Here is a 23,902-nt window from a genome sequence, read left to right on the forward strand (position 1 = left end):
CAGTAAGGGTCCCAACACCGATCCCTGTGGTACACCACTGGTCACAGGCTTCCAATCACAAAAACAACCCTCAACCTTTACCCTCTGTTTCCTGCCACCAAGCCAATTTTGGATCCAATTTGCCAAATTGCCCTGGATCCCATGGGCTCTTACCTTCTTAACCAATCTCCCATGCAGGACCTTATCAAAAGCCTTACTGAAGTTCATGTATACTACATCAACTGATTTACCCTCATCTACACATCTAGTCACCTCCTCGAAAATTTCAATCAAGTTAGTTAGACACGTTCTCCCCCTGACAAAGTCGTGCTGACTATCCCTGATTATTCCCTGCCTCTCCAAATGGAGATTAATCCTGTCCCTCAGAATTTTTTCCAATAGTTTCCCGACCACTGATGTTAGACTCACCGGCCTGTAATTAACAGGTTTATCCCTGCTACCCTTCTTGAATAATGGTACCACATTCGCTGTCCTCCAGTCCTCTGGCACCTCTCCCGTGGCCAGAGAGGATTTGAAAATTTGTGTCAGAGCCCCTGCTATCACCTCCCTTGCCTCACACAACAGCCTGGGATACATCTCATCTGAGCCTGGGGATTTATCCACTTTTAAGCCCACTAAAACATCTACTACTTCCTCCCTTTCAATGTTAATATGTTCAAGTACATCGCAATCCCCGTCCCTGATCTCTACACCTACAGCGTTGTTCTCCACAGTGAAAACAGATGAAAAGTCATTATTTAAAACCTCACCTATGTCCTCCGGCTCCACACACAGATTGCCACTTTGGTTCCTAATGGGCCTTACTCTTTCCCTGGTTATCCTCTTGCCCTTAATATACTTATAAAACGCCTTAGGATTTTCCTTTATATTGACTGCTAATGTTTTTTCATGTCCCCTCTTCGTGCTCCTAATTACTTTTTTTAGGTACACCCCCCCCCCCCCACTTTCTATACTCCTCTAATGCCTCCGCTGTTTTCAGTGCTCCGAATCTGCCATAAGCCTCCTTTTTTTTCCTGATCCAATACTCTTTATCCCTTGACATCCAGGGTTCCCTGGACTTGATGGTCCTACCCTTCACCTTAACGGGTACATGGCTCTATGTTGGCTTTATTGAATCTGAAGTACTTGAAGCTCTTTAAAAATGGCAATGGCACCTGCATGGTGGCACCGGACGCCATTGCCAGGGACGGAGTGTCCGCCCCCTCTACGTCATCGGGGGCAGCCGCTCTGCCCTCTCCATTTACATGAGCCCCTGTGCAAAGTAGCGTGGGGTCTCAGCGGTGGTGCTTCAGCGTCAGAAGGCTGCCGAGTTCAAAGCGCACCACCGCGATGTGTGGCGCACTAATAAAATTCAGCCGAATGTGTCAGGTTCACAATGTGAAACACCTGCTCATCTTCTGGCTGAGAATCGCTCTACTCTGAGCCTTGTTTCAGGTCTCTTTCACTGTGGACTTTGTGTATTGGCTTGCATTGATGCTGCTCTCTCGCGTTCTCCTTGCCGCTGTTGCCCTGTTGCTGCACCTGTCTTCTATTTGTTTGTATCCTATTGTGACTTCTGGCTGACTCTTTGGAGACAGATATCTTGCATAAAGGCCTGCTACCCAACCTGAAACCGATGACATGTGTCCGGTTCGGGTCAGGTCGAGTCGCTCTTCCAAGTCCGGCTTTCGGGCTCGGGTTGGGTTGGACACACACAGTACTCCCCGGACTCTGAGTCTGCGCAGTGAGTGTCTCTATGACGTCATTGCACTTATGCTGTAGCAGTGCAGCTTCCTTCCATTCCATCCATCCAAATGTGATAAGTACAGTGAGTGTACTATGGTCGGGTCGGGGTCGGGTCGGACGTGGGAAAAAATGGAAGGACTTGGGCCAGGTTGGGCTCAGGTCCAATGTGGCTCTGTCGGGTTCGGGTCGGGTCGGATTTTTTTTCCAGACCCGAACAGGCCTTTTAATCTTGCATAGGCGGGTCCAGTGTCCTTTTGCACCGCACGCCTTGCAAAGTCTTGAAATGCTGGACAACATCACGGTGAGTGGGACAAACCACACTTATGACACAATTTGCTTGCTTTTTGTGACCTAGTTATCGGGCTGATACTGTCGGCTGCACCTAATGCTTGTAGATGCTGTTATCCAGCTGCAATGGCTTCTTATTTCCTGCCATCTTCCAGCAGCGCATCACTGCTGTGACCTTTCTTTTTTCCCCAAGAGGTCTTTTTCAAATGCTTCAATAGGTGTTGAGACAATCACCAGCTCCCTTATTCGCTCCAACAGCTCAGTTTCTGAAAAATCACATTCATTACCCTTACTACAGCATCTACTAACGAACTGATCTATTGATTCGTGGCTGTTGCCCATAGAACATCAATTCCAGGTGATGAACTCTAAAATCCACTCTTACCAGGAGCTGATCTTCAAGCACTTTCCATATCTTTGCAGGATCTTTATGGTCCTCTTGAGATATGCCAGAGGTATTCATTCTGTGTAAGCCTCATTTCCAACTGCTATCACTATTTTCACAGCCTGCTTCTCTGGTTCTGTAACCGCTTGGTCTGTGAAGCATAACTGCATTCTTTAAGAAGTTTGAACTCAGATTGGATATCAATGGCCTTCCAGTTCATGCTGGGAAATTTGATATCCATCTTTCTGCTGTTCTTTTGCCTTCTAGTCTATATTTAACTTTGTTCAGTTCTGTGTGTGCCTTCAACGCTGTACTTATGACTTTTCTATTTGTGGTTTGAAACTAGTTTTGAAACTTGTTCCATTAACTCTGTGCTGTCCCCCCTTGAAGAAATTATCTTCCATTTAGACTAGCTGCTTTCATGGAGAGCAGCAGGTGCTTGACAGTTCTGTTTATTTTGCTTTCAGCACTTCAGCTTGTATGTTCGCACAGCTGTTCGATAGGCAGTTCAAGGGTTTTTCCTTTTGCTTTTTTTTTTGCTTGAGTTTATTTATGTTCTTCACGCTTGACTGGTTTACTGATTTTTTTCAGCTTTGGCTGTGTGAATGGAGACTCTGTTTTGTTTGGCGGTTTCCCGTGCTTTTTTTCCCCCCAGACGCCTCCTGTAATCACACCCACCTCGATCAACCTGAGAGGGGAATTGGGTTTTTCCTTTTTTCTCTCTCTCTCCCATGGAGCCTTTAACAAAAATCAATTTTCCTTAAGAACTTCAAAGTTTTTTTTTAAGAACTGGGATTCCTCGACCGTCGGCACAATGACTCACCCGATCATAGGAACTGATTTGCAGCCTGTCGTTCAGTGCTCTGTCTCCACAGCTGGAGGTAAGTTTTTTCTTCTTTTCACTGTTTGGGCCAGTATTTCTTTTGAACTTTCTCGCTTTTGGCTATAGGAAGGGCTGTTTTCACAGCTGTTTTACCCGTGGTCTTCAAGCTTAGATCTTGCATTTTACCACCGCTGCCACCATATTATGGTTTTGTTGTGTTATCTTAAGCAACACAATGAGGTGTGTGGATTCCAGTTTATTGAAGATCTCTAGGTTTATTAACAGCTGAACTAGTATATACAATACAGAGCAAACTATTTACAGAACCTTTGTCTAGGGTGTTACAGTTGTAGTGTGACGATGGCTTCTAGTCACGTGACTACATCCGGGTACTTAGCTCATTAGCATTCTGAGTTCTTAAAGGGACATCACTCCTAAGGCGATCATACAACTACAGTCCCACAAGAGGAGAAAGGGATAAACTTAAGCAGTTGTTATCGGCTACAACTGCATTCACCTACAAAATAAGGTTTCTGTGAATCTTTATAAAGCACCCTCAGCCATCTGTCCTATTTTTGGATGAATAAAACAAGCATAACAGTTCTTTTTGCTTGCCTGCTCAATTTGTAAAAGATTTGCAGTATGCAAACATGTATCCTTATGTGGTGAGGTAAGACAGTAGGGCTGAAGATTCATACATGCTGAAACTGTCTTCATTAACCTACACTTAACCTCCTCTGGGAAAGGATTTTTGGCGAAAGGATTTCACTCTGCTAGCACTGTGTTACATGGAATCATTCCCATAGTATGTTTTCTTCCTTGTCTGTATTTACATCTTCCTGACAAAAGTCACTTTTCAAAACTCAGATGTACTTGTCTCAGGTATCTTTGATTCACAGTAGAGATGACAAACTAGTTCCCTGCTCTCAGAATAGGGTTATAAAGACCTGTAACTTTGAAGGCAACACAGTCTAATACAAAATTATATTTGGCTTCTGGTTAGGCCATAAGTATTGACACTGTCTGCTGCAAATGCTCAGATTGTTGATAATTACTTACATAGCTGCTTCAAAAGGGCTCAAGAACTGAAGTGATATCAGTGCAATTTCCATATTAAATAACATTTGAACCATACAAGTGCCAGGCAATGACCATCTCCAACAACAGAGAATCTAACCACAGAACCATAGAAAAACAACCATCTTCCCCATGACATTCAATGGCATTACCATTGCTGAACGCACCACCATCAACATCCTGGGGGGGTTACCATTGACCAGAAACTTAACTGGACAAACCATTACAAACACTGCAACTACAACAGCAGGTCACAGGCCGGGTATTCTGCAGTGAGCAAGGCAACCCCTGACTCCCCCAAGGCCTTTCCATCATCCATGAGGCAGGAGTGTGATGGAATATTCTCCATTTTCCTGGACGAGTGTAGCTCCGACAATACTCAAGAGGCTCGACATCATCCAAGACAAAGCAGCCCGTTTGATTGGCACCCTATCCATCACCAGCGCACAGTTGGCAGCAGTGCATGCCATCGACGAGATTCACTGCAGCAACTCGCCAAGGTTTCTTTGACAGCATTTTCCAAACCCACTTAGAAGAACAAGGGCAGCAGACGAATGGGAACAACACTAGCTCGTTCCCATCCAAGTCGCACACCATCCTGATTTAGAAATATATCACCGTTTCTTTACTGTTGCTGTATCAAAATCCTGGAACTCCCTCCCGAACAGCACTGTGGGTCTACCTGCAACATATGGACTGCAACGTTTCAAGGCAGGAGCTCACCACCACCTTCTCAAGGGCAATTAGGGATGGGCAATAAATGCTGGCCTTGCCAGACACGGTCCCAAGAACAAATTAAAAAAATTCACTAAGTTGCTATCCAAGAACTGATGCATTATTATAGTTTCTTTAAAACTTTAGCAATTTAGATTCTCCGCCACCAAAACACTGGCCACCAATTCCTTCTGCGTTCATTGTATCAATAGTGCGGAGATAGAAAATTAGTCCTTTTTTTTTTGCTGTTTCCTCCATACACTCAAAAGTAAGTGTAAGTGCTAATTTGTGATAAAGTAATAGCCTGCTTGTCCCCAACAATGAAACAGAAAGCATCATTCCCAAGAGGTCTAGCAAGGTTTCAGAATACTAGGTCACCTTTTATATGGGTTGTAAGAAATGATATGTAGTATTAAACACCCTTGGTTCTGTTTTAGAAAAACATGCACTGCACAACCATAATGTGGTTAAAGGTAGAATAGTTAAAACACGAATTATGAATGTGTGTTTGAAAAGTGTGTTCTTGAAATACTTTGCAGGATTAGAAGCCTTTGTTTTCCAAACATCTCTCCAGTAGCAGCTGTCTTTTTAAGATTTCTATTGCAGGTACACAGATCACAGGTAAACAGATCACTGAAACCCAGTTTATGCATGCATCTGGGTTTCCGTCAATCTTCTTCTGGAGTTAGTGTTGCTGATTGGAAAAACCCACAAGAAAATTCTAGCTGACCATGTTCGCATAACTGGTCTGGTGAAAAAAGAAAGTAAAGTAATTGGCTTTATATATACAAAAATACAATAGTAAGGATGATCACATTTTCTTCTGACACTTTCGGCACTTATGGAATATTACTCCGAATGAGGATGAGGACAGCATAAGCTTATAGGAATGTAGAAATTGGTAGATAACTGAAGAACAGGGTCCATCTAATTCACTTCTACCAACCTGGTAGTTACATGATACAATGAGAATGAAGTTGTTGATTAACCATAGCCATCCATCTCTATCAATTAGTCTACACAGATTCAAAATGAGACGAGGAACACTCCAGTGGTGGAAAGTTTTGAGAACAAAGCCACCCATTTCCACCCAAGCTACACTTAGCACATCATGGGCTGAATTTTACCGGCCCTTCGACGCTGCAGGGGCTGGTTAAATGTTGCGGGGAGAGGCACGCCTCGATCCGTGAAGTCGAGAAGGGCCCGCCACACATTACCGGCGGCGGGGGGACCTCAGTGTAGTACCCCCGCCGCCTGGCAGCGGGCCGTTCATCTGCATATTTAAATCAACAGTAATTATATTCAAATTAACTTACCGGCCATCCCATGCTGATTTTATGGCCTCTGTTCGGCCTTGGCATGCCTTCAGAACTCCGCACGGAGTTCTGAGTCGAGAACCTGGTGGGGAGGGGAGAGTAATAAAAATTTCAGACGGGAGGGGTGGAGGAGCAAGGAAATCAATTTTATTGGATGTGGGGATGGTGGGAAGGGGTTATAGGCCAAATGTTATAAGTTTAGGGGGGTAAAGTTCGGGTAGGGAAAAAGGAATGTGTTGGTCATTTCGGGCATTGAAATGACCATTGAGAGGTTGGGGAAGGGCCATCCACATTTTATTGTTTAATAAAAATTTCATACTGCTGCCCGCTTAAAAATTTTTGAAGTAATTCTAAGGGCTTAAAGCCCTTTGAAAATTACGCCAGCCGCCTGCGGAGTAGCGTCGGACACCATTGCCGGGGACGCCGCCGCTACAAGTCATCGGGGGTGGGCGCTCCAGCCACACTATTTAAATGAGCCCCCGCGTGAAATACCACGAGGGCTCTGCAGCGGTTGCTGAAGGCGGGCACCCCCCGAGTCTGAGGGCGCTGCCGTAGAGCACCCATATCAGCCCCATATCTTGAATTACTCATATATTGTATTGCAAAATGTTATTTTCTTTTAAAAATTATCGTATTTAAATAAGTCAATATTAACTGCTTTCACAGACTCCTGAGGGAGCCTGTCCCACAGATTGACCATTCATTCACCAAAATATTGGGCTGAATTTTATCTCAGCGGCAGGGGTATCGGTAACAGGCCAGAAGACGGGGCCGGGGGAACGACCCCGCTTCAGTCCTCTGTCAGAGCTCCGGCTAAACTCAACGACAGGCAGGTAATTAACTGCCCACCAGTGATGCCAGAGGGCTGGCAGCTCAGCAGTACCAGCAGCGCCACCAGGAGCATTGGCCACTGCTGGTACTGCAGGAGGCCCACAGCAGCGATGATGGGAAGCAGGCCCTGGGACCAAGGTAAGTGGGTTTGATGTCATCGGGGCCAGTTATGCGGGCCCTGCTTTTTGTGGGGTGTGAGGGGTTATGCTGCAGGGACAGCCATTGCCGCCAACGGGCCCTCCACGGGGGCCATGGAGTGCCCCCAGAGGAGGGGCCCCACCCGTCGCTCCTACCCCACCCCCGAGCACACCCGGAGGCCACCAGATCACACCAGGCGGAGTCTCCATGCAGTGGCGGGCCCCTCCGACATTGGCTAAGTGCCAGTGAAGCAGGAGGCGGCCATAATGGGTCACTCAAGTGGCTTAATTGGCCTCCCAGCAGACTTCCCATCCGCCATGGTGCCTGCTGCGGAGAAAATGGCATGGGGTAAGGACAATGTCAGGGATGCCACCCCAAGCCATTTTGCAGCCTGTCTCCAAGGGCCCATTGTTTCTGCAAATTAGTTTTAAAATTACCCCTGTTTAACATAGGTCACTTCCTCTGTTCTGGACAAGGTGAAATAGTTGGTCATGGTCCAATATTATCAACTCCCTTTAGAATCCTGAAAACAGCAATCCTATCACCTCTGAAACATTTCTTTTCTAATGAGAACAAGAGAAAATATTATAAAAGATAAAGTTTATCAATGGTACTGACTCTGGAGTATCAAGATACAGTACCACAGAGTGAAAGGTCACAGGCCTACACACAGCTGATCTTCCAATTTTAGCCAAACTGTATGATCAGGTCTTAAGCTCATGCAGAAAGGAAGGGATAATATGAGTGGTGTATCTCCATCAGGGCACCTTCTGGTGGCAGGCTAAAGATGTCAAAGGTAGTTGCCTGAAAGCAGACCTCTAATATGTGAGATGTGTCCATGGTTTGAGGGGACAGCATCATGTGGGAGGGGGAAAAAGGAGGGTGCATAGCCTCAATGGAGAGCAATTTATCCTCATATACAGTAATATAAATCAAGAATTAGAAAAAAAACTTGATGGGATTTGTTGCTTGTTGTTACATCTGAACTATTATAGCAAGCTGTAGTGGAGCTCACTTTGTGCATCTCAACAATCTATGTCCTGTAATTAACTTGCAAAGAGGTCAATAAGAATCAGCAGGATTGCAAAATTAAAAAGAAATGAATCAAAGGACAATCAGATACAACACAGAAAGACAGCAGTTACATAATTCTCATTATTCGTGTTTGTAAACTGACTTTCAATATTGTTAAGGGATACTACTAAGACCATATCATTTGAATATACATACATTAATCAATTTACCGAACAAAGTAACTGCTAGACAATAAGGACAACTGCTGCTAATGTATAACTGTACATTTTATTTCTGCCACTAGATAAGTAGACTTGTAGTAATAGCACATTTTCACATAGTGTTTACACAGTTTACTTACAAATATGAGCGTGCACAATCACGTCTGAGCACTTGATATCATGTACCAGTGTACTTGTTCCATATACAGTAATTGTATCACCAATTTCATTAAAATGCTTAAAGGATATAACTGTTAAATTCTGGGAAACTCAACTGTACGGAGACCTCTCAGTTGCAAAGAACATGCTTTCCTTTACAGTTAAAATTGTACAGAAAAAATATAATTTTACATTATCCAATTGCTGAAATATAGGGAGCTCAGAAAAAAAAACATTAGGCAGGAGGAACTACTTTTAGCAAATCAGGAGCTACACTGAATTAGTATCTGTAAACCTATTTTTCCAAATAACTCAACTGGTTAAATACTATTTCAGCCTATTTTAGAAAATACAAATATAAAATCCAATAATATCCATCTCAATAGCAATGCACCCTGGTATTTCTGTACATGCTATACCTAGTAAAAGACAAGTACATACATTTTATTGAGGTGTCCTTAGGTAAGTGAATATTGACCTTTGTCAGGAACAAAATTTATATTTAAAGGTCTGTTTCTAAGAACATGACAATTCTAAAACATTAGTATGCTAAATGTACAGCAATACAGTAATCACTAGACTTAGGGAACTATCTACACACTACTACAAAAATGGTGTTGGCTACTAGAAAACTTGCTACTAACTTGTTAAATGTATTGTTATAGAGCTATAATTACTAGCAAATTGCTTAATAGCAAGTATCCATCTACAGATTTCAATTTCAACAAAACAGATGAAAATAATATCAGAAATAAATTGAGAACAAAATATGTAAATAATAATATTGCTACTTAAAAAGCACGCTTAGGAGGTTTTAGACCAGTAGAAAACTGCTTATTGTCAAAGATCAATGTTGAACTGTGCATTAAATGTATTTTTAGACTGGTTGCATTGAGTTTTTGCAAGAGAATAAACACTGTATACATCCTGCTTTACAATATTACCAGTGTCACTTTCTTCATATTTTTGAAGTGGCCTGGGAGTTGAAGTGGTTGAGTGCTCAACGTTCAATGAGGCTAAAAGTTTGAATTCAAGAGTAGCCGATCACTCTAATACACTTTCTTCAATTGGACAAGTTTTCTTTTTTCCTGTCACTCCTGCGCCCCTCAAATGAAGCGTGCCTCTTGCAGCCAATCACAGGGCAGTACTCAAGGCAGCTGTAGAAGAAGTGTACAGCTAGGCCATTCTGCCCTCCTGGCTAGAAAAGAATGTGTATCTGCAAGCAGTTTGCAACGGAAGAAAAATTAGGGTAGGGATGGAATTACATATTATAACAATTAATTTAACTCTCTTTTTCATTCCCAAAGGTACAATACTATGACAGTATATAGAAAACTGTATTTCAATTAAATGATTAAGATCCTGTGCAAATTTATGTTGGGTACTAAATTTTTTTCAAAATTATACAGCCTAATCATTTCTTGTGCAATCCAAGATAACTATCCACAGTTGATATACACAATGGTAAACAAGAATGTTGCTTCCTTACAAAATTGGAAGTTAGAATAGTGTTCGTAAATGTGTCAGTGAAATTGTATGCTTCATTTCCTGCTGCCATAAGGTTCCTCAGGCAAAAGGACTATCTTTCTGAAATGATTAGGGAAACATCTGATTAGCTGCGTATGTAAATACCTAGCAACAGCTATTGTAAAATATGTTCTTCATAGTATCTACAATTTTGACCAAATTGTGAGAAATTTTAACACAGAGTTTCTAATGCTGATTGACTGCTGGTGATCTATTTATTGATTTACAATTCTGAATATATGCATAATTATTTGAGTTTTTAAGGAAATCAAGCCTTTTCAAATAATTTCAAGGTTATAAATAGCTTACATTGTTGCACTGATCTATCAAGCCTTGTAATGGGAGGGTAGAACGAACTTTTACTAGGCGCTTATGGCAAAACACCACATCAAATTTACAGCAGATTAATTCATCACAATTCAGAAAATTTTAGGAAGCTGCCTGTGCCATTAGCAGCGAGAATGATGATTCAGTTACTGGAAAATTTTCTTTAGATGGCAATGAAATTTCCACCATTCCAGCACCAGTGCGAGGAAGATTCGCATTAACAACATGCCGCTGCAAGTGCTTGATCCAATCTTCTTGGACAGAAAGTGGACCTCGGAAGACTAGATCACAGAACCTGTAGATAAGTAACAAAAACATAATTCTGATTAATTTAGCACAATTACAATTATGTTGTTTTTCTTATGACTTTTTTTAAAGTTCATGACCACAAAATAATATCCAGTAAAATTACATTAAAAAAAATGAAAAATGCTTATTAAATTGCAAGGCAAATGATGGAAAGGAACCAGCCATATGAAGTTTAACTTCTCATGTTTCTCAAGAATACTTTATTATGAAACTAAAAACATTTAAGCTGTTACTTGGTAGTCTAACTATAGAGATAATAAATTTTGATTTGCAAACTGGGCCTGAAACAGCACTGTAGTCAAACTATTTACCTGCATTTGAGTACATAAGCATCATCAAGAGAAGGAACAAATAGGGAAGACTTCTTTTTGGTCCCTGACCGTGATCGTGACCTCTTTTGCTTGCAGTCAAAAGCTGAAAAAAGATAACTTTAGCTTTAGGAATAGATTGTATCCTTCATGCAAACAATAACCAATTTAAGCTGAAGGTACTTTATTTAGCCAGTTTTTAAACCAAAACATAAGAATTAATAATTTGGCGTTACTAACAAATGTGTTGAAAATTGTCTGTTACCAAATTTGTGCAATTACGAACATTTACTTGTTTGTAAAACCACCAGAGAAACTTAGCCAGCTGTTAGGAGTCATAAGCATTCCTCGGAAAACAGCTGTCAAGGAGTATATTCAGCATCTTGGTTATTTATTTATTATTTTATTTATTTAGAGATACAACACTGAAACAGGCCCTTCGGCCCACCGAGTCTGTGCCGACCATCAACCACCCATTTATACTAATCCTACACTAATCCCATATTCCTACCACATCCCCACCTGTCCCTATATTCCCCTACCACCTACCTATACTAGGGGCAATTTATAATGGCCAATTTACCTATCAACCTGCAAGTCTTTGGCTGTGGGAGGAAACCAGAGCACCCGGCGAAAACCCACGTAGTCGCAGAGAGAACTTGCAAACTCCGCACAGGCAGTACCCAGAATTGAACCCGGGTCGCTGGAGCTGTGAGGCTGCAGTGCTAACCATTGCGCCACTGTGCTGCCCAAAATTCAAAAATTTCTAATCGATTAAAAGGTGATGACACTATAGTTCCTCAACAAGCTCAGAGGGAAAGGTACATCATATATAGGTACATGGAAGGGCCCAAGATTGATCTCTCATCTGTGCTGACCCAAATGTTGTCAGCTGGGATGGTGCAGTAACTGGCTTTACTATGCCCTGATGATAGAAGGAAAAAACAAAAATCAGCTAGAATCCCATTTCTCTCTGCCGTCCAGAGTACCTGCTGGAAAATGTGCGGGTTAAGAACAGGATTTAGCTCAATTGTGATGATTCACATGAAAGAAGAGCCCACTATTGACCCACCTGATTCACACATGAAGAATGAGACCTGCCTGTCATTAACCAATATGAGTCATACTGCCCTTTGGAGGTGAGGGAAGATGAAATAAATTGGTGAAAGACAAGCACACCAACATCACCTACTAAAAAAATCTATGACGATTATGTCAATACTGTTGCACATATTATCTATTTTAATTGCATTGGTTTTTTAAAAAAAATTACCAAAATAGAGGATAATTCAGTATTATTCACGATAAAAAAAAATAAATACACAACTGGTTTACATTGATACAATTATTTCCCTCAGTGCACAGAACAACCTTAAGTGTTCAATAATTTTTGAAGATAAAACATAGCAACAGCTTTTAGTTTAACCGCTATGTCTAATATACAGATGGTCTCATCTGTATTATCAAACTTCAAATATTGTGAACTGTGAGTAGGATAGCGATAGCCTTCAATGAAACATGGACAGGCTGGTGCAATGGACGGATGGATGAAATTTAATGCAGAGAAATGTGAAGTGATGCATTTTGGTATGAAGAACAAGGAGAGGCAATATAAAATAAAAGGGTACAATTCTAAACGGGTGCAGGAGCAGGGGAACCTGGCGGTATATATGCACAAATTGCTGAAGGTGGCAGGACAAGTTGAGAAAGCAGTTAATAAAGCATACGGGATCCTGGGTTTTATAAATAGAAGCATAGAATACAAAAGCAGAGAGGTTGTGATGAACCTTTATAAAACACTGGTTCAGCCTCAAGTGGAATATTGTGCCCAATTCTGAGGACCACATTTTAGGAAGGATGTGAAGGCACTGGAGAGGGTGCAGAAAAGATTTACAAGAATGGTTCCAGGGATGAGAGCCTTCAGTTACATGGATAGATTGGAGAAGTTGGGGCCGTTCACTTGAGAGAAGATTGAGAGGAGATTTGATAGAGCTTTTCAAAATCATGAGGGGACTGGACAGAGAAGATAGAGAGAAAGTGTTCCTCTTGATGGAAAGGTCAAGAACCAGAGGAAACCGATGTAAGGTGAATGGCAAAAGAATCAGAGACATGAGGATTTTTTTTTTTAACGCAGTAAGTGGTTAGGATCTGGAATGCACTGCCTGTGAGTGTGGTGGTGGCAGATTCAATCATGGCTTTCAACATTGATTTGGATAATTACCTGAAGAGAAAAAATTGCAGAGCCAGGGGAAAAGTGGTGGAGTGGGACTAGCTGAGTTGCTCTTACAGAGAGCCGCATGGACATGATGGGCCAAATGACCCCATTCTGTGCTGTAACCATTCTATGATTCTATGAGTTTCTAATATAATTTTGTTTCCAGTTATTGCTGTGTTTTTCTTTGTAGGGGAGACAGGCATAGGGAACTTAGGTCCCTGTAGCTTGAGAAAGCTTGCCTGCTAGACGCACAAATGATATGAACACCTAATCAGAAGGAAACGAGCACAGGAGGGAGACAACCGAATCCTATGAATAGCCTAAGAATCCTATGTAGTGTAATCAAGAGGTTGACGAGGTGAATAATATAACCAAGGCAGGATGAGATCAGGGAAGGCTTTATGTGGGAGATGATGTAATTAAGAAACAGTTATCAAGTAAACCTCCTGTAAAACTGTATAAAATGACAACGGGAACAATGTACTAACAGAACTCCTACAATCATTCATGAGAGTAGGACTTCTCCTTGCATGCTCGTAAATAAAGATCGCTCGTTTGTACAAGAAATCAGACGCTTGAGGCGTTTCTGGGTACCGGGGCAAGCCCTCACCCTTACAGTTTTATATTTTATTTCTAAAATACACAAACATAGGTTTGAACAAGAGTTCTTAATAACTCATAACTGAAAATGCGATGCTTCCTGATAACTAAGGCAACATGCTGTTTGCTTTGAATCCTAGAATCATAGAAAGTTTAAGACACAAAAAGAGACAACTTGGCCCATCGTGTCTGTGCCGGCCGAAAAAAGATCCACCTATTCTAATCTCACCTTCCAGCATTTGGTCCATAGCCCTGCTACTTACGGCACTTGAGGGGCATATCCAGACTCCTTTTGAATGAGTTGAGGGTCTCTGCCTCAACTACCCTTTCAGGCAGTGAGTTCCAGACCATCACCACCCTCTGGGTGAAAAAGTTTTTCCTCCTCTCCCCTCTAATTTTTCGACCAATCACTTTAAATCTATGCCCCCTAGTCACTGACCTCTCTGCTAAGGTGAACAGACCCTTCACCTCCACTCTATCCAGGCCCCTCAAAATTTTGTACATTTCAATCAGATCTCCCCTCAGCCTTCTCTGTTCCAAAGAGAACAACCCCAGCCGATCCAATCTTTCCTCATAGCTGCATTTCCCAGTTCTGGTAACATCCTCGTAGATCTCCCCTCTACCCTCTCTCGTGCAATTACATCCTTTCTGTAATGAGGTGACCAGAACTGCACACAGTACTCAAGTTGTGGCCTAACCAATGAGTTATACAGTTCCAGCATAACCTTCCTGCTCTTGTATTCTATATCTCGGCTAATAAAGGAAAGGATTCCATATGCCTTCTTAACCACCTTATCGACCTGTCCGGCTACCTTCAGGGATCCGTGGATATTCACTCCAAGGTCCCTTATTTCCTCTACACTTCTCAGCATTTACCCATTAATCATGTATTCCTTTGCCTTGTTTGACCTCCCCAAATGCATCACCTCACATTTTTCCAAGTTGAATTCCATTTGCCACGTTTCTGACCATCTGACCAGACCATCAACATCTTCCTGCAGCCTACAGCTATCCTTCTCACTATCTACCACAAGGCCAATCTTTGTGTCATCCGCAAACGTCTTGATCGTGCCCCCTACATTTACGTCCAAATCGTTAATATACACCACAAAAAGCAGGGGACCCAGTACTGAGCCCTGTAGAACGCCACTGGAAACAGCCCTCCAGTCGTTAAAACAGCTGTCAACAATTACCCTTTGCTTCCTGCCACTGAGCCAATTTTGTATCCAGCTTGCTGCATTTCCCTGGATCCCATGGGATTTTATTTTTTTTATCCAGTCTGCCATGTGGGACCTTGTCAAAAGCCTTGCTAAAATCCATGTAGACCACATCAACTGCACTACCCTCATCTATCTTCCTTGTTACTTCGTCAAAAAATTCAATCAAGTTGGTCAAACAAGATCTTCCCTTAACAAATCCATGCTGACTATCCTTGATTAACCTTTGAGTGTAACTACCAAAAACTCTAAAGATTTCACATTTCAGTACAGTTGCAAGTATGCACGTTTCTATTAACTGGATCACTGGGAGTCAGAGCTTTGAGTTGAAACTCGTCTTAACTGCTGGGCCACAACTTCCAATGTAGATCTTATATGTGCATTTTTCTGCAAACTGTGTGTGCACTGGGCCACAAATTGAGATCAGGAAAGGTTGGGATTCATGTTGGGACAGGGGGTTCAAGTTATTTATCCTCTCTGGGATGCAACTATCTGTACTTTTAGGTTAAAAGTGATGGGGTGGGTTAGGATTATGAAACTATAGTGGGGCTACCACAACTTACAATTATCTAATAATTCTGATTATCTACCTCAGGAGAGAGGGGTTTGCTTCATTATGTTAGTTAACAGACAATCCACTGTTTGCCGATTTACTACAGTCATAATTAATTGCTTATATCAACAAGCCAAGGACTCTCAATAGTAACATAAATAAAATTTTATGTTTCTGATAAGGTTTAAAAATATTTTATGTCCCATATTTAAAGCACATCTGAAGAATCAGAAAAAGAAAAAAAATTAAGACTTACGTGTGCCAGTCAGATCCCCAGCTTGCTTTCTTCTTGCATAGACTCTGAGATGATTTGCCAGGCTAACTGCACTTGTAAAGGTTGCATGGCAATGGACACAAGTTCTTAATTTCACAGGATGTCCTTTTGTCAAGAATGGAAAGTAATAATTTGAATTACAGCTCGGTTAATGTAACTGATTTTATTTTTACTCAGAAAAATCAATTAAAGCTTTTGGAAGATTGCAAACATTCTTACTCAAGTTAACTTAAAACAATATTTAACACTAAGTATTAATGTCTGCACTTTATCAAGCATGCAGTATTAAGATTACATCTAACATATCTATTCTTATTTCACAAATTCCAGGTTTTCATTCCTGAATTAATATTTACTAAAATACCTAGTAAAATACAGCTGTAATTCTTATTATGCTCAAGGTTCTTAAGGAAAGTGATTAAAAGCCTCGATATTCAAATCGAAATAGGGATTAATGAATAATAAATAAACCTAATGTTTATTCACGATCACTTATGAGTTTTGATACTGATTCAGTACACGCGATATGGTGGCAGGACATATAAAAAGAAAAGGAGCAATCTACGATCCATCATAAATCAACAGACTGCACAAGACGACTTCGGAGGCATTCAGCGCACTGGAAGTCAAGCAGGACTAAACCAAAGTATTGATAACGTTGTAAATCCAGTGGTTACTCAAGTATTGTGAAAATCTGTTCAGGGAATGGGGAGACTGTAAATGGCTCTTTTACTTTATGTGAAATAGCTGATGAAGGCATGGGAGGTAAGGTGGTAAAAAAATAGACTGGTGAACAGCTGTTAAACGCAACACTTTAATTAGTGTTTTGTACAGTCATCACTTTGCATGTGCAGTCAATAATGAAAGCTAATGATTTGTAATTCTGATGCCTGCGCTCAAACTTTGCATTGAACAAAAGAATAGACAAACATCTAAGCAATTGTAGGAACAATCTGTATATGTTACAATGTGAATAAATGTATGTAGAGTGTCTTACAATATTTGTAATTAGTGATCATTATTACTACAAATTTACTACAAAATATGGTAGTCATCATCAAGTAATCTAAGACAGTTGTTTACACTGTAGTGGTTAAAGGAATGTACACTATTTCAGGTACATCCAAAAACATAGTAAACACTTGAGAAACTAATTAATTTGTTGAAACTAAACTAAGGGATTGCAAAAACCAGATAGGTAAATGTGTTAAGCATGCACAACACAAATAAGGTAGGATTGTCCTTTTATCCGATTGAACTATTGTTCAAAGTGATCATAAAATTCAACAAATAATGTAAAAATAAGTCTAAATACTTATAACATCCCGGAGTCAATTTTCAAGTTTCGCTCAGAATGGGCAAGAAGTGGGCAGCGATAGTCACATACTTGCCTGATGACATCTGCAGGATACAAAATATTTTCAGGTTGTCCAAAATAATGGGAAAGCTGACAGCACAAATCACTGGTCACTAGACAACTCAGGATTTGGGTGGGGACCAGGCTATTGAACGCTGGACTGTACCTCTTAAAGGCGAAGTACAGTGTACACTATGGAGCACTGGAAGTGCTGTTGTCAGCACTGGAATAAAATGACTGTTGTAAACACCCCAGTTCCTCCCTCAGTGCACTTGAGATATTAGTAGAGGAAGTCACCAGGAGGAACAAAATCCTCTTCCCTGCCAGACAATAATGGTCCAAGATCATGTGAACGATTCACGTATAGTACCTTAAGACCCGGAAGTAACACCATATGATGTTTAATGACAGACTCAGGCTGCTAAGACTCCTATCCATAGTTTTTTTTTAATTGCAAGCGGTCTTATACCACTTTAGTTTTAGAGATACAGCACTGAAACAGGCCCTTCGGCCCACCGAGTCTGTGCTGACCATCAACCACCCATTTATACTAATCCTACACTAATTCCATATTCCTACCACATCCCCACCCTGTCCCTATATTTCCCTACCACCTACCTATACTAGGGGCAATTGCTAATGGCCAATTTACCTATCGACCTGCAAGTCTTTGGCTTGTGGGAGGAAACCGGAGCACCTGGAGGAAACCCACGCAGACACAGGGAGAACTTGCAAACTCCACACAGGCAGTACCCAGAATTGAACCCGGGTCTCTGGAGCTGTGAGGCTGCGGTGCTAACCACTGCGCCACTGTGCCGCCCCTGTGTAACATCAGCAACTAAAAGCATTACCTTCCCAATGTGCAGAGTTTGTTTAGAGAGTACTTGCAAGTGGAAGCCCTCCCTGTTGACGTATACTGCAGGGTTTCGTGTTGGTGCATGCAAGATCATGGGCTGAATTTTATAAGACCCCTGACGTCGGGGGTTGTGGCTGGGGGGCCCGGAAAATACTTCTAAGAGAGGCCCGCTACAGGCCTCGACACCGGGAAGGCCCCGCCCCATGTACCAGCCTTAGGACAGCGCTTGGCAGCGCAGCATTCATTTAAATACTTAAATAAATGTAAATCAATGCTTGTCCTGACGTCCATTCCACGCCGATATTCCGACCGGTTGCCAGAAGTCCCGCCCCTTGTTAGGTCCTGGGGGAAGGGGTGGAAGAGGGGCTTTGTTCGTTCTTTCATTGTGAAAATTGAAAACACAGTTGCATTTCACTTTAAAAATGTAATTGTAAGGGCTTGAAGCCCTTTAAAAATGGTGCCAGTGCCTGCCTAGTGGCGCCAGACTCTGTTGCCAAGGAAAGAGCGCCCACTCCCTCTACGTCATCGGGGACGGGCGTTCTGCCCTCTCCATGTTAATGAGCCGCTGCCGTATTAAAATTCAGTCCAATGTGTGTGTAGTCAATGATGACCTGCATCTGGGAGAAGCCTTGTCTTCCTGCTTTGCGACTGCCATAGGGAAAGAGATTAAGGGCTGGATTTCCATTATGGAGGCGGGAAACAGGAATCAGATCTGGTTTTGGGTCAGAAAATGGGCCTCTGTGGGAAACTGATTCAGATTGCAATTTTCACATGGGTAGGCCCTTAATTGGCATGGAGTCGGGTTTCCTGTCTACGCAGAGCCAGTGGGATTAAAAATGGCAGTGGGTCTGATTAAGTGTGGGACTCATGTAGACTACTGCGGCAGCCATCACTGAGGCTGTTTGTTATCCTGAGGGAGAGATCTGCCTTCCACAGCACCATAGGGAAGCAAGATGTCACAGGGAAGCTAGAGGGCTGCCACTAGGGGCAGGGCAGACCCTCACTTCATCGATACCGACCTGGATCTATTGCCGCAGGCTGTGAGGAAGAGGAGGGAGGTCCTCTTCCCAGAGAGTGGCAGGAGGAGGCCACCTTATTGTGCATCAGGGCTCTTCTGTTCAGTGTTAGCCCCCTCCGCCCCCTTTTCCTCTTCCTCTCTTACCTCCTGCTCTGCCCCTGATGAGCTGTCTCCTTCCAGGGCCTCACTGTCCCTAAGGTCCACACTGCGCAGAGGGCCTTGTTATGGAGAGCACAACAGACCACCAAATTAATGACCGAGACTCTTGCATGAAGGTATTGGAGGGCTCCACCCGATCAATCCAGGCACCAGAATCGCATTTTCAGAAACCCAATGGCCTGCTCAATGGTTGGCCTGCTGAGCAGGTAGCATTGGTTGTTTCGCCTCTGTGTCTCTGTCTGGAGCTCCCATAGAGGGGTAAATAGCCATCTGTTCAAGGCATTTCCCTTGTCCCCTTAGATCCACCCACACACTTTGAGAGATGAAGTGAAGTACCGAGGCAGCCTGGATTGGCAGAGGATGAAGGAGTCATGGCACTACCAGGAAAGCGAGTGCATACATAGAGGAAGCTCTTGCTGTTGTCGCAGATCAGGGACATTGAGGGAATGGAAGCCCTTCCTGTTGATAGAACTCACTGGCCGGTCACTGGGTGTCTTAATGGCCACATAAGCACAAGTGATGATGCCCTGCACCTGGGGAAATCCAACGATGGAGGCTGCACCCAATGCCCTCTGTGCCTGCACAGGTCCATCTGTGTCAAAGTGGATGTAGTCCCCTGCCCTCCTGACAATGGTATCCGTGACTTGCCTGATGAGATGCTGCTGACTGCAAGAAGCCACCTTGGTCTACAGATGATCCTTGAATGACCCTTTGCATAGTGGTTTAGGACGGTGGAGACCTGGACTGCTGCAGGTAGGGGACTGCCATGGGGGCCCCGAGGCCTGAGGTCATTGTGGATCAGAGCACACAGGTCCGAGACCAGCTGCCTAGATAGACGCAGCCTCCTACAGCACTGGTACTCTGTCATTTGCAGGTGGCTGACGCTTAGGCTGTGCACCCAATGTCTTGGGTAGAGCCTTCTTCCCCTTGCTGAACTCTCCCCCACAATCACTGTGCTCCTCTGGCCCCCTGCTGTCCAGAAGGTTGCATCTGCTGAAGCTCATCCTGGCTGCGCTGTCCAATGTCAGAGTAGCACATTCCCATCTGAACTCCCTCAGCTGGGGTTTGTGCGTTCACTAAGCCTTGCCCTGCCAACCCCAGGTGCCCAAGTGATGTCGGCAGGCTCATGTCCCTCTCCAGTTTCCTGCCACTTATCACTACGAAAAGCAAGCCTTACAGCTACAGCAATGGTCACTTTGTGTCACTTTTGAAGCAGCTGAGTTTTTTTTTGGACCTCTGCAGTATTTTAATCAGTCCCTCCCATTGCCCTCATGCCCTCTGCTGTGTTCACGACTTGAACACCCTGTCGTGTTCCCCACATGGCATCCACCATATATCCAGCCTTTAAAAATTAAAAAAATTGCTGCTAGCAAGTCTGTTAATGAGCTCAACAGGGAATTAATTGAAGGTATGCACCCAACCCATTCCCTCCCACTCGGCAGCCCTTTAAAAATGGTGTCATATTCTGCAGGCAGCTTGACCCTTCAAATTGCACTCGTCTCCATGTTCACACTCAGCAGGCTTTAAAAATCCAGCTCAGGGAAATAGGTCATCTGTTCCTGTTAGGTGCAGGTCTACACAGACAATTGAACAATGTTGCAAATGTCACCTGCTGCATAGAAATGATCCAGAGGCATACAATTTCTGCACAAGGGATTTTCACATCCACAGGGAAGGAAGAGCATGACCTGGTGCTGAGTTGCAGTTGGTGTTGCAGCAAGTGAAATAGCTCCTGTTGGCCTTACTGGTAAAGCAGAGCCTACTGACAAACTGCTCCTCCCTGAAATACAGGTATGAAGTACCTGGTCTGTACACCCAAGTGGGCTAAGGCCTGGCATGAGTTTCTCTCCTTCTGCTTCTTTCTACAGTTGCGGGTCTCTAGACACTTGCCTGTTGATACTCCTCTTCCTCCTCTTCCAGCCATAATGACATCCCAATTACCACAACCATAAAGTGAAATGGAATTTGCCAGAAGCTCCTGGTCAAAATGCCACTGTAGACTCAGCCAGATAGATTCTTGGAAAATTTGAAGTCAAATCCAGTAACCAACCCAGCTAAGAAAGCAAAATCAGTACACTAGCAGCCAAAAATCAACAACTAATGATTTACCTGAGAGTAGGTGAAAATTCCTTTAAATAAAGCTGGAAATAGAAATCTCTTGACTATTAGATAGGTATATGGATAAAGGAGAATGATGGGGTATAGATTAAATTGTCCTTGACAGAGGACAAAGGATCGGCACAACATCGTGGGCCGAAGGGCCTGTTCTGTGCTGTATTTTTCTATGTTCTATGTTCTATTCCCACCCATGATTTGTAAGTCTATTGCAGAACTGATGAATGTTAATGGCATGTGGATCCTTACCTAAGTTTAGGACTTTAATTTACATTGTTAAATAGGGGCACATCGATTTCAGATGGGCAACTGGATACCTAAAAGGAGGAAAACCCAAAATAGCATCATGCACATTTCTACCAAGGAACAGTTGGCCAAGACTATGGCCAATTTTCTGGATACTGGAGGCCATGTTATCCCATTGAATATCAACCCTAGTCTTTGCGTGAAAATTTTAAACATTTGTAATTGCATATTCCATCCTCTCAATTCCTTTGCTTCTGCATGCATCAAAATTAAGATAAAGATGTCTTACCTGCTTGATAGGTTATATCCATATTTGTCAATGGTTGCGACGACGTACTAGGCTGCAGAAGTGAACTGCCGAACTGCGGCTGAAAGGGACGTCTGTGATTTGGCAGTCGTTTTTTTGCAGTTTGAACATAGCTTCTTCCTGGCTGCGTTTTTATTAGCGGTGATGTTTCCTCTCCAAATTTATTCTTAAGAATCTGCATCAGAGAACTTGACTGTACACGTGCCTCATTATATTTTTTTGGCTGCAGGTCTGGGAGGTCATGCAAGTCTGACTGTGGTAAAGGGAAGGATTTTGTTTTCAACTCATTTTGCTGCAGTTTTATAGTTATACCATTTGGAGCAAGAAATAAGCCATCACTTGTTGCGAATTTCTGGGATACAAATGGCTTGTACCTAAATTGTTTGCTACTTAACAATTTTGAGATATTTTCAGCCTCTGCTTCATTTTGCATCATTTCAGTCAAAATGCTGAGTGGGGATTTATGTGCTTCCAACTCAGTCTTCCCCAACCTCTTCAAATGACCACGGACATGGTTCGACAACCCAACTTTTGTGTCAAACCAACCACCACACAGAGGACAGGTATTCTCAGTTGACGAACCAGATTTTACTTCTGTTGAAACAAAATGTGAATGAATATTACCCAAACTACTACAATGGTAGAAAACTATGCCTATGTGGATTCTGAAATGAAAATATGACTGCTAACCAACTTGTCTAGGTTAATAATTTCTGGGAATAAACACCTGTTTTTAAAATGTTTGATAGAATTATAAAAGATTCATATAAATTAAACAAATGGTAGAAATAAATTTACATCAAGAAAAACTGCAAAACACCATATCGATTTCAAATATACACATATTTACACAAAGGAAAATCAGTTTCTTTTACATTAAGTTTAACAAATATAATTCACTACATATTGCCAACATTGTGGTCGTGAAACAGCTGGGTTACCTCTAAAAAAACAAAACTCATGTGGCAAAAGATTCTTTGTTTGGCACAATAGAGCTTTCCATAAGTTTCCCTGACACGAGATGAAACACAACTGATTACAAGTTTTTGAGTCAAAAGTATTAGAAGCTGAGTGCAGAAAATTGTGCTGATTCAAAGTGGTGTCAGGTCTTTTTTTCCCCCTTCTATTTAGTCATCTATCACAATTCACAGTAAGAGCAAAGTTTGAGGGGGTATTTATATTTATTCATGGGATGTGAGTGTCGCTGGCAAGGCTAGCACTTGTTTCCCATCCCTAAATTGCCTTTGAGAAGGTGGCGGTGAGCCACCTTCCTGAACCATTGCAGTCCATGTGGTGTAGGTACACCCATAGGGCTGTTAGGGAGGTTTTTGACCCAGCTACCCAGGAACGGCAATATAGTTTCAAGTCAGGATGGTGTCATGCCCAGTAAAGACATCATCTTCCTACTTTTAAGATATGAACTTTATTCAAGGTGGACTCTTTAAAATTGACTTTACCTTTTAAAAAAGGTGTACAATGAACACATAAGATGGCCACCAAAGATCAGACACCTGGCCTGTGTATTCGAACATTGCCTCACTGTCTTAAGGACAAAAGGATACATTCCAGGCTAAGAGGTGTCAATTACACCAATCCTGAAACCATCAAGAGACGTTCCTGAATTGAATGGGTTCTTCTGAAACAAAGAAGGTGTGAAGTAGCCACATCGTAACAGGATTATACTTATCCAGACATAAATGGATGGCCATGGATTTCACATCCTGGTCTATTGTATGGTCACACGTGGGGGGGAAACCATGTGTCAGGTACTAGAAATGCTAATGATGAATTGTGACCTTAAAAGGTAACCCTCTAAAGAGAAA

At 42.5% G+C, this 23,902-nt stretch overlaps 1 protein-coding gene across 3 annotated transcripts in view; it reads right to left on the minus strand.

Moving 5' to 3' along the window:
- Positions 1-8,592: 8,592 nt before the first annotated feature.
- znf644b (zinc finger protein 644b) overlaps positions 8,593-23,902 on the minus strand; it is a 186,236-nt gene continuing 170,926 nt past the window's right edge. For all 3 annotated transcript variants that reach the window (XM_068036756.1, XM_068036757.1, XM_068036755.1), the window contains 4 exons: positions 22,062-22,673; positions 16,004-16,126; positions 11,166-11,268; positions 8,593-10,840 (listed from right to left, as the gene is read on the minus strand). In XM_068036756.1, coding sequence (XP_067892857.1) covers positions 10,648-10,840; positions 11,166-11,268; positions 16,004-16,126; positions 22,062-22,673 — 1,031 coding nt within the window. In that variant the 3' untranslated portion in view covers positions 8,593-10,647. The remainder of the gene's footprint in view (positions 10,841-11,165; positions 11,269-16,003; positions 16,127-22,061; positions 22,674-23,902) is intronic.

Source organism: Heterodontus francisci, chromosome 8, assembly GCF_036365525.1.
Source record: "Heterodontus francisci isolate sHetFra1 chromosome 8, sHetFra1.hap1, whole genome shotgun sequence".
Classification (NCBI taxonomy): domain Eukaryota; kingdom Metazoa; phylum Chordata; class Chondrichthyes; order Heterodontiformes; family Heterodontidae; genus Heterodontus; species Heterodontus francisci.